Source organism: Papio anubis, chromosome 8 (assembly GCF_008728515.1).
Source record: "Papio anubis isolate 15944 chromosome 8, Panubis1.0, whole genome shotgun sequence".
In the NCBI taxonomy this organism is placed as follows: Eukaryota; Metazoa; Chordata; class Mammalia; order Primates; family Cercopithecidae; genus Papio; species Papio anubis.
Window position 1 is genome coordinate 38,421,711 of NC_044983.1, and position 13,443 is coordinate 38,435,153.

Sequence of the window (13,443 nt, forward strand, 5' to 3'; positions counted from 1 at the left end):
CTCTGGGCCACAGAGTGAGACTCTGTCTCAAAAAACAAAACAAAACAAACAAGCTATATATATAAATTTTTCCTGGGTTTAGTAGTGTCTTCCTAGAAGTCATGTTCATGTATAATCTGTGAAAGTGGTCTTATTTGGAAATAGGATGTGTACAGATATATTCAAGTTAAGCTGAGGTGATACTGGATTAAATTCTATATGATGAGTGTCCTTACAAGAAGAGGAAAAGTCAAACACAGGGACATAGACACAAGGGAAAACATCACGTAAAGATGGAGGTAGAATTGGAATGATGCATTGACAAGCCAAGATGTGCCAAGGATTGCTGGCAACCACCAAAAGTTAGGAGAGAGGCATGGAACAGAATGGAACAAATTCTCCCTCAGAGGCTCCAGAAGAAACCAACCCTATTGATACCTTAATTTGGGACTTCTATCTTCCATAACTGTGGCAGAGTACATTTCTGCTGTTTTAAGTCATGCCGTTTGTGGTCATTAGTTATGGCAGCCCATAAAACTAACACAACACTCTTGGTCTCTATCACTCCTTTTTTTTTTCTTTTTTTTTTTTGAGACAGAGTCTCACTGTGTCTCCCAGGCTGGAGTGCAGTGGTACGATCTTGGCTCACTGCAACCTCCACCTCCCAGGTTCAAGCAATTTTCCTGCCTCAGCCTCCTGAGTAGCTGGGACTACAGGCACCAGCCACCACGCCCATCTAATTTTTGTATTTGTAGTAGAGACGGGGTTTCACCATATTGGCCAGGCTGGTCTCGAACTCCTAACCTTGTGATCCACCAGCCTTAGCCTCCCAAAGTGCTGGGATTACAGGCGTGAGCCACTCTGCATAGCCTCTATCCCTACTTTTAATTGCCTAGAAAATATTGAACAAATTAAGGCCAGTTTTTAGATTTTACCACAAAAGGCTAAGACTGAAACAGGAATTGTTTGTGAGAAGCAAATACAATAGTTTCCAGAGACTGAATCAGGAATTTTCTGTGAGAGGCAAATATGATAGTTTCCAGAACCACAGGTGGAGCTATAGACAAAAACATGTTTTCTGGATCCTTTACTTGCTACAGACAACAGAATAAGTGAATTTACAGCATTGATGTTACAGTGAATCTAAGACAACCACCTTGTCTTAGAATGTCTCAACATACCTATCCGTATCTTGAAACAAAATATATTAATTGGCTTAGACCCATCCACTCACATTTCCCAGGAAGACATGATCAGAGGGAGCTATGCAAGAAGAAATCCAGTGGAATTCTGGAAATACAATAAGAAAATCCATATTAGACACTAATCTTAATAAAACTAACCTTTGTTCATGAATTTGAATACACAGAATTGTCAAATAATATGGAAAAAATGGGCAACTCAAAAAGAAGAGGGTAGCCCACTCGGCATTGCGGACCAATGGCCTCCAATAAATAATTAAGAGGATATTGTGCTTTAAATATTCTATTTTGTGTATCCAGTATATTGCCTTCATAAATTAAGTGAAAGCTGATATATAAAAAGAACTATTAGAAATAAAAAACCACACACATCCAAAAACTCCTCAATATAAACTCAACAAATTCAGTGAAACATTGATTGTAAAAAATATATATAGTGATTTAGGTACTTCTTTGAGAAATTTCATAAAGCATAAAGCAAAAATCAAAGAGTGCAAACTATCAGAAAAATAAAAATATATAAAAAAGAGAAATACAGGTGATCCAAATTCGTTATCATGGATTCCTATAAGCAGATGGGTGGAGGAAAAGTAAAACTTCCAACGTACAAGCACAAATTTTTTAGACCTTAAGAAATATTTGAGTTTTTTATATCAGAAAGAAATGGGGTGAGGGTTGGGGGGCACATGTAAATACTCAGATGAAATTGTGAATTTTCTAGCATAAAGAAATCTGAATGTTCATAGAAAACAAAAATGAAAAACAGTTTATTTACAGAGTAAATACATAGGACTGTTTACCTGTAACACTAAATATTAAAAGACAGTTTCTTTTCTTTTTTTTGAGACAGAGTTTCACTCGTCGCCCAGGTTGGAGTGCAATGGTGCGATCTTGGCTCACTGCAACCTCTGTCTCTGGGTTCAAGCAATTCTCCTGCCTCAGCTTCCCAAGTAGTTGGGATTACAGGCGCGCACCACCACGCCCAGCTAATTTTTATATTTCTAGTAGAGACGGTGTTTCACCATGTTGGCCAGGCTGGGCTCAAACTCCCGACTTCAGGTAATCCACCCGCCTCGGCCTCCCAGAGAGCTGGGATTACAGGCATGAGCCACCATGCCAGCCTAAAAGACAATTTCATACCTATTTGGATGGCTAAATTTCTTTTTTTAACCTGGCCATATCAAATGCTGAAGAGGATGTATAGCAATAGAGACTTTCATTCATTGCTAGTTGAAATGCAAAATGGTACAGCCAATTTGAAAACTAGCTTGGCAGATTCTTATAAAATGAAACATAGATTTACCACACAACTCAGCAATAGCATTCCTAAGTATTTATCCAAGTAAGTGGGAAATTTATGTTCCCAGAAAAGAAAATCCATATGTGAATGTTTATAACAGCTTTATTCATAATCACCAAAAAAAAAAAAAAAAAACTTGAAGAAAACAAAACAGGATATCCCTCAACAGGGGAATGAATAAACCAAGTTATAGTAATTGTAAATTGTGGAATAGATAGTGGAATAGTATTCAGTGATACAAATGATTGAGCAATTAATTTGTGCAATGACAGGGATGAACCTTAAATACATTTACCTAAATGAAAGATGTCAGGCCTATATTTTATGATTCTTTTCAAATGACTTTCTAGAAAAGGCAAAACTAGAAGGATTAAATATACCTTTATGGTTACCAGAGACAGGCAAGGAGTGGGTAGCTGACTGCAAAGGTAACATAGAGGGGAATGTTTAGCATGATCGAACTGTTTTATATGGCACTCAGGTGATAGATATATGGCTCTAGGCACTGAAAAACCCATAGAATTGTATGTCACAAAGAATGGACTTTCATGTATGCAAATTTTAAAAAATAAACCAGAATATTGGGAGAATACTAGGATGGAATGCAGATGTGACAAATAAAACTAACTGGACTCTCAGCAAACTAACACAGGAGCAGAAACCAAACACCGCACGTTCTTACTCATATGTGGGAGTTGAACAATGAAAACACATGGACACAGGGAGGGGAACATCACACACTGGGGCCTGTTGGGGGGTGGGGGGCTAGGGGAGGGAGAGCATTAGGACAAATACCTAATGCACGAGGGGCTTAAAACCTAGATGATGGGTTGATAGGTGCAGCAAACCACCATGGCACATGTATACCTATGCAACAAACCTGCACAGTCTGCACATGTATCCCAGAACTTAAAGTAAAATTTTTAAAAAGTAAAAAAAAAAAAAAAAAAAAACCTAACTGGACCACAAATGCACTATATAACCTCGATGAGGAGAGTGGGGATCAGGGAAAGGAACAGACTTAAATTACTCCAGAAAATACTGTTGTGCTATGACTAGAATCTATAAGGCTTATGGTAAATGAAACTTTATGTGATCACTATACTCTAATTGGTAAATCAGTTTTTCACGGGGTGCAGGTGAACAGCAGTTTGCTTCACATGTAGTCATAACCGCGTTTTGCAGATATTTCAATTTTTACAAATTGAAGATTCATGGCAACCTTGCATCAGGCAAGTCTGTCAACCCCATTTTTCCAATAGTGTGTGTGCATTTGGTGTCTGTGTGTCATATTTTAATAATTCTCACAATATTTAAAACTTTTTCTTTACTATTACATCTGTTACAGTGATCTGTGATCAATGATCTTTAATGTTACTATCATAATTGTTTTGAAGGTGCCATAAACTGTGCCACTATAAGTACTGAAACTTAACTGGTAAATGTATGTGTTCTGACTGCTCCACTGACCAGTCATTACCCCATCTCTCTCCCCCTCCTCAGGCCTCCTGGTTTCCTGAGACATAATAATATTGAAATTAGGCCAATTAATAATCCTACACTGGCCTCTAAGTGTTCAAGTGAAAGGAGTTGCATGTCTCTCACTTTAAAAAATCTAAAACTAGAGCCTGGTCATGCTGGCTCACGGCTGTAATCCCAGCACTTTGGGAAGCCAATGCGGGGGGATCACCTGAGGTCAGGAGTTCGAGACCAGCCTGGCCAACATGGCGAAACCCCGTCTCTACTAAAAATACAAAAATTAGCCAGGGGTGGTGGTGCACACCTGTAATCCCAGCTACTCAGGAGGCTGAGGCAAAAGAATCATTTGAACCCGGGAGATGGAGGTTGCAGTGAGCCGAGATCATGCGATTGCACTCCAGCCTGGGAAACAAGAGTAAAACTCCATCTCACGGAAAAAAAAAAAAAATCTAAAGCTAGAAATGGTTAAGCTTGGTGAGAAAGTCATGTCAAAACCAGATAGGCTTAAAGCTGGGCCTCTTTTGCCAAACAGCCAAGCTGGGAGTGCAAAGGAAAAGTTTTTGAGGAAAACTAAAAGTGCTACTCCACTGAACACAGGAATGACAAGAAAACAAAAGAGCCTTATTGCTGATATAGAGAAAGTTTGAGTGTTTTGGATAGAAGATTAAACCAGCCACAACTTCCCTTAAACCAAAGCCTAATTCAAAGAAAGGCCCTAACTCTCTTCAATTTTACGAAGTCTGAGAGGGGTGAAGAAGCTGCAGAAAAAAAAGTTTTAAGGTAGCAGAGTTTGGTTCATGAAGTATGAGGCAAGAAGCCATCTCCACAACATAAAAGTGCAAGGTGAAGCAGCAAGTGCTGATGGAGAAGCTGCAGCAAATTATCCAGAAGATCCAGCTGAAATCATTGATAAAGGTGGCTACATTTATTTTTTATTTTTATTATTCATTAATTTATTTATTTTGAGACAAAATCTTGTTCTGTCCCCCAGACTGGAGTGCAGTGGTGTGATATTGGCTCACTGCAACCTCCACCTCCTAGATTCAAGCAATTCTCCTGCCCCAGCCTCCCCAGTAGCTGGGATTACAGGCATCTGCCACAATACCTGACTAATTTTTGTATTTTTAATAGAGACAGGGTTTCATCACATTGGCCAGGCTGGTCTTGAACTCCTGACCTGAGATGATCCACCCACCTTGGCCTCCCAAAGTGCTGAGATTACAGGCATGAGCCACCAGGCCCGACCGGTGGCTACATTTAAAAATAGGTGTTCAATGTAGACAAAACCATCTTTTAGTGGAAGAAGATTCCATCCAGGACTTACTTTTTTTTTTTTTCTTTTGAGACAGAGTCTCACTCTGTTGCCAGACTGGAGTGCAGCGGCACGATCTCAGCTCACTACCACCTCTGCCTCCCGGGTTCAAGTGATTCTCCTGCCTCAACCTCCCAAGTAGCTGGGACTACAGGCGTGTGTCTCCATGCCCGGCTAATTTTTGCAGTTTTAGCAGAGACAGTGTTTCACCACGTTGGCCAGGATGGTCTCTATCTCTGACCTCGTGATCCATCCACTTTGGCCTCCCAAAGTGCTGGGATTACTGGTGTAAGCCACTACGCCTGGCCCAGGACTTTCATGGTTAGAAAACAGTCAATGCCTGGCTTGAAAGGACAGGCGGACTATCTTGTTAGGGGCTAGTGCAGCTGTTGATTTTAAGTTGAAGCCAATGCCCATTTACCATTCCCAAAATCTTAGGGCCCTTACCAGTCATGCTAAATCTACTCTACCTGTGCTCTATAAATGGACAGTAAAGCCTGGCATATCTATTTACAGCACGCTTTCCTGAATATTTTAAGTTCACTGTTGTGACCTACTGTTCAGAAAAAAAAAATTCCTTTCAAAATATTACTGCTTTTTAACAATGGCTCTGGTCACCCACGAGCTCTAATGGAGATGTACAAGGAAATAAATGTTGTTTTCATGCCTGCTAACACATTTGTTCTGCAACCTATGGATCAAGGAGTCATTTTGGCTTTCAAGTCTTATTATTTAAGCATTACATTTTGTGGCCAGGTGTGGTGGCTCACGCCTGTAATCCCAGCACTTTGGGAGGCTGAGGCAGGCAGATCACGAGGTCAGGAGATCGAGACCATCCTGGCTAACATGGTGAAACCCGGTCTCTACTAAAAATACAAAAAATTAGCCAGGCGTGGTGGCGGGTGTCTGTAGTCCCAGCTGCTGGGGAGACTGAGGCACGAGAATGGCGTGAACCCGGGAGGCGGAGGTTGCAGTGAGCCGAGATCGCGCCAGTGCACTCCAGCCTGGGCGACAGAACGAGTCCATCTCAAATAAATAAATAAATAATAAAAAAATAAAAACTGTACTTTGTAAGGCTATTCCTGACACAGATAGTGATTTCTCCCAAGAATCTGGGCAAAGCCAAATGGAAACCTGGAAAGGATTCACTATTCTAGATACTATTAAAAGCATTCATGATTTATGGAGGATGTCAAAATAAAACATTAATAGGAGTCTGCAAGAAGTCAACCCTCATGGATGACTTTGAGGGGTTCAAGACTTGAGCAGAGGAAGTCACTGCAGATGTGGCAGAAATAGTATGAGAACTAAAATTAGAAGTGGAATCTGATTTTGTAACTGAGTTGCTACAATCTCATGATTGAACTTTCCTTTTCTTTCTTTTTTTTTGAGACAGTTTCGTTCTCGTTGTCCAGACTGGAGTGCAGTGGTGCAGTCTTGGCTCACTGCAGGCCCTGCCTCCCGGGTTCAAGCAATTCTCCTGCCTCAGCCCCTTGAGTACCTAGGATTATAGGCACCTGCCACCATGCCCAGCTAATTGTTTGTATTTTTAGTAGAGATGGAGTTTTGCCATGTTTGGCCAGGCTGGTCTCAAACTCCTGGCCTCAGGTGGTCCCCCCACCTCTGCCTCCCAAAGTGCTGGGATTACAGGAGTGAGCCAACATGGCAGCCACATGATTGCACTTTAAGAGATAAGTTGCTTCTTATGGAGCAAAGAAAGTAGTTGCACAACACAGAATTTACTCGTGGTGAAAATACTGTGTTTGAACTGCTCAAATGTTGTTGAACGTTGTTGAAATGATAAAAAAAAAAAAATTAGAATGTTCCATAAACATAGTTGATAAAGCATCAGCAGGGTTTGAGAGGATTAACTGCAATTTTAAAAGAAATTCTATTGGGGGCTGAGTGCAGTGGCTCATGACAGCACTTTGGGAGGCCAAGGCAGGCGGATCACTTGAGGTTGAGTTTGAGACCAGCCTGGCCAACATGATGAAACACCACTACCTCTACTAAAAATACAAAAATTAGCTGAGCATGGTGGCAGGTTCCTGTGATCCCAGCTATTTGGGAGGCTGAAGCAGGAGAATGCTTGAACCCGGGAGGCAGAGGTTGCAGTGAATCAAGATCTCGCCACTGCATTCCAGCCTGGGTAACACAGCAAGACTCCATCTCAAAAAAAAAAAAAAAAAAGTTCTACTGGGGAAAAAATGCTAACAAACAGATTGCATGCGTGCAACGGAGAAATCTTTTGTGAAAGGAAGAGTCAATTGATGTGGCAAACTGCCTTGTTATCGTAAGCCACCCCAACCTTCAGCAACCAACATCCTGAACAGTAAGTAGCCATCAGCATCGAAGCAGGGCTCTCCACCAGCAAAGAGATTATGACTCCCTGAAGGCTCAGATGATCATTAGCATATTTTAGCAATAAAGTACTTTATAATTAAGGCATAAAGTACTTTATAATGTACATTGTTTTTCTAGACATAATGCTATTGCACACTTTATGTTGTGAACATAACTTTTACATGCACTGGGAAGCCAAGAAATGTATGTGATTTGTTTTATTGGGATAGTCACTTTATTGTGGTGGTCTGGAATTGAGCCCTGAATATCTCCAAGGCATGCCTGTATATACTTGGGTTGAACAATAAGTAAATAGATGGTGGATGATGTTTCACTGTGAGTGAGGGAAGTTACAGATTAGCAAGGGGTAGGAGGGAAAGCTAGAATTAATAGGTGTTACTGCATTAGAGTTGGAGACATCAGTATTGTGTCCAGAATTGATGAGTTCTTGATCTCGCTGACTTCAAGCATGAAGCCACGGACCCTCGCGGTGAGTGTTACAATTCTTAAAGATGGTGTGTCCAGAGTTTGTTCCTTCAGATGTTCAGATGTGTCTGCAGTTTCTTCCTTCTGGTGCGTTCGTGGTCTCGCTGACTTCAGCAGTGAAGCTGCAGACTCTGGCGGTGAGTGTTACAGCTCTTAAAGGCCGTGCCTCTGGAGTTGTGGGTTCTTCCCGGTGGGTTCCTGGTCTCGCTGGCTTCAGGAGTGAAGTTGCAGACCTTCGCAGTGAGTTTTACAGCTCATAAAGGTGGCGTGGACCCAAAGAGTGAGCAGCAGCAAGATTTATTGTAAAGAGCGAAAAAACAAAGCTTTCACAGTGTGGATGGGGACCCAGGCAGGTTGGCGCTGCTGGGCAGCCTGCTTTTATTCCCTTACCTGGCCCCACCCACATCCTGCTGATTGGTCCATTTTACAGAAAGCTGATTGGTCCGTTTGACAGAGTCCTGACTGTTGCCTTTACAATCCTTTAGCTAGACACAGAGTGCTAAACTGTAACTCTCAAGGCGACGGTCCACAGCTTCATTCTTGAAGTCAGCGAGACCAAGAACCCACCAATTCCGGACACAGTATGAAGTCATGTTTTGTTTAATATTTATAAATATATATGAATGTATAATACTACTTACATATGCCTATATAATGAGTTATATGTATGTATAAACACACACACACGTTTCCTAGATCTATCCACTGCAAGGATCTGGAATTAGTGACATCCTAGTAGCAATGAGTAAACCAACTGCCCAGATAAATACCCTTCTCCAATAACAGTAGCCTGGTCTTCTTGAAGAAATAGCTGATAATAGACGATGCATGGTGGCTCTCGCCTGTAATCCCAGCACTATGGGAGGCCAAGGCAGGTGGATCCCGAGGTCAGGAGTTCAAGATCAGCATGGCTAAGATGGTGAAGCCCCATCTCTACTAAAAATACAAAAATTAGCCGGGCGTGGTGGTAGGTGCCTGTAATCCCAGCTACTTGGGAGGCTGAGGCAGGGAATTGCTTGAACCCAGGAGGTGGAGGTTGCAGTGGCTGAGATCGTGCCACTACACTCCAGCCTGGGTAACAGAGTGAGACTCTATCTCAAAAAAAAAAAAAAAAAAGAAAAAGAAAAAAAAAAAAAAAAAAAAAGAAAAGAAATAGCTGATAATAAACCTCAGGTAGGGAAAATACAAAATGACCCCAGAACATCTTGTCCCTCTAGAAAGTGGGGGAGTGCTCAGAAAGGTTGAGTAGATGTCACATGGAACACAGGAGCCAACTGAAAGAGTTATCAATGGCCAGGCTGGAGCAATATGAGCAAGAAAATACATCAAGTAGCATTGGAGTGTGATTGAAAGTAAAAATTCAATATACACCTGTTCATAATGTTATTTTATTTAAAAAGGCAATTTAGAAATATTTGTAAAGTTTTAGCAAAAAAAAAAAAAAAAATTAAGAACCCAGAATTGTATTGTTCATCTGTGAGTACAAAAAGACATGATATCCATCAAACCCAAGAAGTAAGAAAATATAACATTCAAGCATTTTGTCTCAGTTGCTCAGGAATTATTTCAATAAAGTGAATACAATTTAGAATCAAGGACTTAGGAAAGGAAAATATGAGTATGTAAGAAACACTGTGAAACAATGAAACCAGTAAATTTTATGGTCATTATAATAATTGATAATGTGACTGTGAAAGAAGAAAATAATTTCTAAAATAATTTCTAAAATAATTTGTGAGTGCATTGTGTATAGGTACATATTCTTGTGACCAAGTCATGATAGAATGATATAGTTAAACTCCTTATTTCTTTTTAACAAAACTTGGGACATAGTGGAATGACAGTTGTAAAACTAAAATCATGGATTTTCTTGTTTTTTTTTTTCTTTCCTGAGATGGAGTCTCGCTGTGTCTCCCAGGCTGGAGTGTAGTGGGACAATCTTGACTCACTGCAACCTCTGCCTCCCGGGTTCAAGCGATTCTCCTGCCTCAGCCTCCTGAGTAGTTGGGATTACAGGCTCCTGCCACCACATCCAGCTAATTTTTTACATTTTTGGTAGAGACTGGGGTTCACCAAAATCCTACTGGTCTTGAACTCCTGACCTCAAGTGATCCACCCGCCTTGGCCTCTCCAAGTGCTGGGATTACAGGCGTGAGCCACTGCGCCCAGCCAAAATAATGTTTGTATTGGTGTGCTATGCTGGATTATAAAAGAAATGAACCAGAAAAATATTACATAGTTAACAGCGAAGTAAGAGTTGTGCTATCAGTTATCATGACATGTTATAAAACCATAGAAATTCTGACCAATAACCAAGGGAACCAAAACTTAATAGAGGACCTACATACAGACCCATGTGTGTATGGAATACACACTAAACACGGGACAGGGGTGAAATGTTGGGAACACGATGGTAATAACATGACTGGTAATCCATACATAGAGTTTGCACATAGCAAAATGATTAACTGGCTCTGCTCTTTTGACCACAAACAAAAATAAATTCATTCAAGATGGATACAAACTTAAATGTCAAAATCAAAAATATTTCATCTGTTGGAAGAAAATGTTGGAGAGTATCTTTATGTACTGGCATGAAGGAAGAATTTTCTAGGGTTGGGCACAGTGGCTCACGCCTGTAATCCCAGCACTTTGGGAGGCCGAGATGGGTGGATCACCTGAGGTCAGGAGTTTGAGACCAGCCTGGCCAACATGGTGAAACCCCATCTCTACTGAAAAGACACAAAATTGACTGGGCGCCGTGGCTCACTCCTGTAATCCCAGTACTTTGGGAGGCCCAGGTGGGTGGATCACAAAGTCAAGAGATTGAGACCATCCTGGCCAATATGGTGAAAACTCATCTCTACTAAAAATACAAAAATTAGCTGGGCGTGGTGGTGTGCACCTGTAGTCCCATCTACTTGGGAGGCTGAGGCAGGAGAATAGCTTGAACCCAGGAGGAAGAGGTTGAAGTGAACCGAGATTGTACGACTGCACACCAGCCTGGCGAAAGAGCGAGACTCCGTCTAAAAAGAAAAAAAAATACACAAAATTAGCTGAGTGTAGTGGCATGCACCTGTAATCTCAGCTATTTGGGAGACTGAGGCAGGAGAATCACTTGAACCCAGGAGGCAGAGGTTGCAGTGAGCCAAGATTGTGCCATCGTGCCACTGCACTCTAGCCTGGGCAACAATGAGAGACTCTATCTCAAAAAAAAAAAAAAAAAAAAAAAAATTCTAATAAGGCATAACATTGGAGTATTTTTTTTTTCTTTTTTCTTTTCTTTTTTTTTTTTTTTTGAGACGGATTCTCGCTCTGTTGCCCAGGCTGGAGTGCATTGGCGCGATCTTGGCTCATTGCAAACTCCGCCTCCTGGGTTCACGCCATTCAACATTGGAGTATTTTTCTGATATACTTGATATCCTTAAAACAGGACCTCTGTTCATCAAAATAGGCTGAAAGACAACGAAAGCCAAGCCACAAATTGAGAGAAGATATTGTCATACATATACATGAAAAGAAGATTTGTATTCTGAATATATAAAATCCTGTAAATTGGTCAGAAAAACAACCAAATAGAAAACAATGTTCAACAGACATTTTGTGGAATAGAAAACATAAGTTCCCAATATATCATCTGAAAAATGCAAACTACCATTAATAGTCAAGAAAATGAAAGTCAAAACCATAATGGGATAATATTTTATAACCATATAACTGAAAAATGCTTAAAGTCTGGCATGAATAGGTATTGGCAGGAATATAAAACACCTGAATCTTTTATTCACTGTGAGTGGGTACAATCTCTCTCAAAAACTGCTTGTGATTATCTGGCAATGTTGAAGATATACATCCTATTAATGAAGAACTCCCTTTTTGTGTATATAAATACCTTAGAGCTTCCTAGGGCTGCGTACTGATAACTGCGTACTCTGAAAGGTATGAAAGTATTGTTTATCATAGCAAAAATACATGAAATAACTGTGAAAATAAATAAACTGCAGATGCATCCAGTAATGATGAATGTCAAAGCCATAACATTGATGAGAAAAGAAAATCATAGAATATCCTGTATTCAGTATAATTCTATTATGTTAAGTTCAAAAGCATTCAAACTAAATAATCAATATATTTTGAGATGGAGTCTCGCTTTGTCCCCCAGGATAGAGTGCAGTGGGAACATCCTGGCTCACTGCAACCTCCACCTCCCAGGTTCAGGTTATTTCCCAACCTTAGCCTCTCAAGTAGCTGGGACTACAGGTGAGCACCACCACGCCTGGCTAATTTTTGTATTTTTGTAGAGATGAGGTTTCACCATGTTGGCCAGGCTGGTCTCAAACTCCTGACCTCAAGTGATCTGCCTGTCTCAGCCTCCCAAAATGCTGGGATTACAGGTGTGAGTCACTGTGCCTGGCCAATAATATATTGTTCAGTGACGTACATATATGAATTTTGAAGGATATATAAATAGGGAGGAAATAACAAATACAAAATTCAACAAATAGATACTCTTGAGGAGTAAGCAGGATATTACAATCAATACAAGGCACACAGAGGGTTACAAAAATTTTGGTCAAGTTCTATTTCTTAAGCTGAGTGATGAGTGAATATGTGTTTGCTTATGTCTGCTCTTTTGGTTGTAAATAGATATTGCATGTGTTTCATTTATATTCATGGTATATAAATTCGTGAAATGCTTCTAATAAATAGGAAGTTATAAGATGCATTTCAAAATGTTCAGCAGAAAATAGTGCGAACATGTTGTCCTGAATCATGTTGGAGATTCTAAAGAAATGTTCACAATGGTTCCGAGAAGCTCCTCAAACTTCATTTTTGCTTTTAGAGGAAAAATCACATATTTAGCCCTCCCAAACTGAGGCCAGAGACTGTCAAAATGTTAGTTGAGTAGCATTAAGAAAAGCATTGAAAGTAGAATACCTTTCCATTGTGATGGAAACCCACAAATTAGTATTTCTGTTTTTAGTCCAATATTATTTCTACTAATTAACAGATTTTTAATACACTTGTCATCACGGACAAATAATTTTGTGCTCATGTCCTCAAAGTCATTTACAATTCAGAACAAATTGACTTAGAAATAAAATGTGATTCGTATTTTTTATTTTTGAGAAAAGTATTAATAATTTTCTAATAGTATATCTTTCAAATGTGTCTAGCCATAATACAAATAATTATATAACACTCAAAATAAATTAGGCATGGAGGGCGGAGGTGGAGGGGGTGTGAAAAGCCCCAGGCAGCGTCAGGGTTGTGTTTCTGCTCCTGTTCGATAGAGAGAGGAACACCCACCGCACGGGGCTGTTGCAGGGTCAGCCATAGCA

At 40.3% G+C, this 13,443-nt stretch overlaps 1 protein-coding gene across 3 annotated transcripts in view; it reads left to right on the forward strand.

Annotated features, from left to right (window-relative positions):
• The window catches only part of IDO2 (indoleamine 2,3-dioxygenase 2), a 68,904-nt gene that overhangs the window by 18,352 nt on the left and 37,109 nt on the right, over window positions 1–13,443 (forward strand). Inside the window, exon 1 of one of the 3 annotated variants that reach the window (XM_017961968.3) lies at window positions 4,338–4,875. The exons of the other annotated variants lie outside the window; for them this stretch is intronic. Within the exon in view, the coding sequence (XP_017817457.2) occupies window positions 4,822–4,875 (54 nt within the window). The 5' untranslated portion in view covers window positions 4,338–4,821. Of the gene's footprint in view, window positions 1–4,337; window positions 4,876–13,443 lie in introns of those variants that run through there. 3 annotated transcript variants of the gene reach the window in all.